Below are 3,255 nucleotides of genomic sequence, written 5' to 3' on the forward strand. Positions count from 1 at the left end.
TCGTCCCCCCGCCCCTGCCCCCTCCCTGTGTCCCCTCCCCGATCCTCTGCCCGGGTACTCTCCTCGCGTCCCCTCCCGCATCCCTCGCTCGGTCCCCTGCCCCTGTCCCCTACCTGTGTCCCCTCCCATGTCCCCTGCCCGTGTCCTCTGCCCATGTTCCCACCCCCTGTCCCCTGCCCGCTGCCCTGCCTGTGTCCCCTCCCTGCATCACCTCCCCGTGTCCCCTGTCCCCTGCTGTGCCCCCTCCCGTGTCCCCAGCCCTGCACTCTGCCCCGTCCCCTCCCATGTCCCCTGCCCATGTCCATTGCCTGTGTCCCCATGTCTGTCCCCTCCCTGTGGCCCCTGCCTCTACCCCCACCCATGTCCCTAGCCCGTGTCCCCTCCCTGGTCCCCTGCCCTGTCCCCTGCCCTGTCCCCAGCCCGGCTGCTTTCCCAGTCCGGGGCTGAGCTGCTGGAGGAGCCTGGCCCAGCTTGGGGACACCGTGAGAGACAAGAGGGGAGGGGACAGGGACTGAGGGACAGGAGGGGACAGGTCCTGTGCCCAGGGAGGGGACAGGGAACCTGGAGCAGGAGGGGACAGGGACCGTGCCCAGGGAGAGGACAGGGTCTGTGGGGTGGGAGGGGACAGGGACCGTGAAGGTCAAGAGGGGACAGGGACTGTGGGTCAAGGGGGACAGTCCCCATGCCCAGGGAGGGACAGGGACTGTGGGACAGGGCCCTGTGGCTGCGGGATTTGGGGATAACGGGGACAGGGCATTGCCATGGGGACAGGACATTGCCAGGGGGACAGGACATTGCCAGGGGCACAGGACAAGACATTGCCACGGGGACAGGACAGGACATTGCCATGGAGAATGGGACAGGACACTGCCATGGGGACAGGACATTGCCAGGAGAATGGGACAGGACACTGCCATGGGGACAGGACAGGACACTGCCATAGGGGACAGGACAGGACAGGACAGGAACATGCCACAGGACAGGACATTCCCATGAGGACAGGACACTGCCATGGGGACAGGACAGGACAGGACATTGCCATAGGGACAGGACAGGACGCTGCCATGGGGACAAGATGGGACACTGCCATGGGGACAGGACACTGCCATGGGGACAGGCCCCCCCAGGGCAGGGGTGCTGATTTTGGGGTCCCCAGGGAGAAGCTGGGCACCTACGAGAGCGTGAACATCGTCACTCCCGGCGACGCGGCCACGCTGTTCCAGGCCGAGGGGGCCCTGCCCGAGCGCTTCCGCGTCCCGCCATGGGTGGCCTACAGGGACTTCCGCAACAAACCCTACGGCGTGCTGCTCAAGTGAGTGCCACCCCAAAAACCCCAAACCCTACGGCGTGCTGCTCAAGTGAGTGGGGACCCCAAAAACGGAGCAGGGACTCCAAACCTGGACTCTTCAAGGGAATGGGTACCCCAAATCCAAGCTCCTCAAGGGAGTGCCCATCCCAAATCCTCTCCACTGAGTGCCGACCCCAAGTCCCCAGGAGTGGGGACCTCATATCTGGGCTCCTGACACTCCTCAAGTGAGTGGGGGGACCCCAAATCCCCTCAAGTGATTGAGGACCCCAAATCTGGGCTTCTATTGCTCCTCAAGTGAGTGTGGACCCCAAATCCCCTCCAGTGAGTGGGGACCCCAAATCTGGGCACCTGTCACTCCTCAAGTGATTGGGGCCCCAAATCCCAGCTCCTGTTGCTCCTCAAGTGAGTGGGGACCCCAAACCCAGGTGCCTCAAGTGAGTAGGGACCCCAAATCCCCTCTAGTGAGTGGGGATCCCTAATCTGGGCTCCTCAGATAATTGGGGACCCCAAATTTGGGCTCCTCAAGTGATTGGGGGACCCCAGTTCTGGGCTCCTGATGCTCCTCAAGTAAGTGGGGACCCCAAATCTGGGCTTCTGTCACTCCTCAAGTGAGTGGGGACACCAGGTCCCCAGGAGTGGGGACCCCAAATCTGGGCTCCTCAGGTGACTGGGGAGACCCCAAATCCAGGCTCCTCAAATAAGTGGGGACCCCAAATTTGGGCTCCTGAAGCAATTGGGGGACCCCAAATCTGGGCTCCTCAAATAAGTGGGGACCCCAAATTTGGGCTCCTCAAGTGATTGAGGGATCCCAAATCCAGACTCTTTAAATAAGTGGGGGCCCCAAATTTGGGCTCCTCAAGTGATTGGGGGACCCCAGTTCTGGGCTCCTGATGCTCCTCAAGTAAGTGGGGACCCCAAATCTGGGCTTCTGTCACTCCTCAAGTGAGTGGGGACACCAGGTCCCCAGGAGTGGGGACCCCAAATCTGGGCTCCTCAGGTGACTGGGGAGACCCCAAATCCAGGCTCCTCAAATAAGTGGGGACCCCAAATTTGGGCTCCTGAAGCAATTGGGGGACCCCAAATCTGGGCTCCTCAAATAAGTGGGGACCCCAAATTTGGGCTCCTCAAGTGATTGAGGGATCCCAAATCCAGACTCTTTAAATAAGTGGGGGCCCCAAATTTGGGCTCCTCAAGTGATTGGGGGACCCCAAATCCAGACTCCTCAAATAAGTGGGGACCCCAAGTTTGGGCTTCTGTCACTCCTCAAGCAAGTGGGGACACCAGATCCCCAGCAGTGGGGACCCCAAATTTGGGCTCCTGAAGCAATTGGGGGACCCCAAATCTGGGCTCCTCAGGTGACTGGGGAGACCCCAAATCCAGGCTCCTCAAATAAGTGGGGACCCCAAATTTGGGCTCCTGAAGCAATTGGGGGACCCCAAATCTGGGCTCCTCAAATAAGTGGGGACCCCAAATTTGGGCTCCTCAAGTGATTGAGGGATCCCAAATCCAGACTCTTTAAATAAGTGGGGGCCCCAAATTTGGGCTCCTCAAGTGATTGGGGGACCCCAAATCCAGACTCCTCAAATAAGTGGGGACCCCAAGTTTGGGCTTCTGTCACTCCTCAAGCAAGTGGGGACACCAGATCCCCAGCAGTGGGGACCCCAAATTTGGGCTCCTCAAACGATTGGGGGACCCCAATTCTGGGCTCCTCAAATAAGTGGGGACCCCAAATCTGGGCTCCTCAAGCGATTGGGGGACCCCAAATCCAGACTCTTCAAATAAGTGGGGACCCCAAATTTGGGCTTCTGTCACTCCTCAAGTGAGTGGGGACACCAGATCCCCAGGAGTGGGGACCCCAAATTTGGGCTCCTGAAGCAATTGGGGGACCCCAAATCTGGGCTCCTCAAATAAGTGGGGACCCCAAATTTGGGCTCCTCAAGTGATTG

At 60.0% G+C, this 3,255-nt stretch overlaps 1 protein-coding gene across 1 annotated transcript in view; it reads left to right on the forward strand.

The window, feature by feature from the left end:
• Nucleotides 1-3,255, forward strand: part of LOC102043993 (cholesterol side-chain cleavage enzyme, mitochondrial) — a 10,352-nt gene that overhangs the window by 1,055 nt on the left and 6,042 nt on the right. Inside the window, 1 exon segment of the mRNA XM_014310834.2 lies at nt 1,157-1,312. Coding sequence (XP_014166309.2) covers nt 1,157-1,312 — 156 coding nt within the window.

The sequence above is a fragment of the Geospiza fortis genome, unplaced genomic scaffold (genome assembly GCF_000277835.1).
Source record: "Geospiza fortis unplaced genomic scaffold, GeoFor_1.0 scaffold628, whole genome shotgun sequence".
NCBI classification, from domain to species: Eukaryota; Metazoa; Chordata; class Aves; order Passeriformes; family Thraupidae; genus Geospiza; species Geospiza fortis.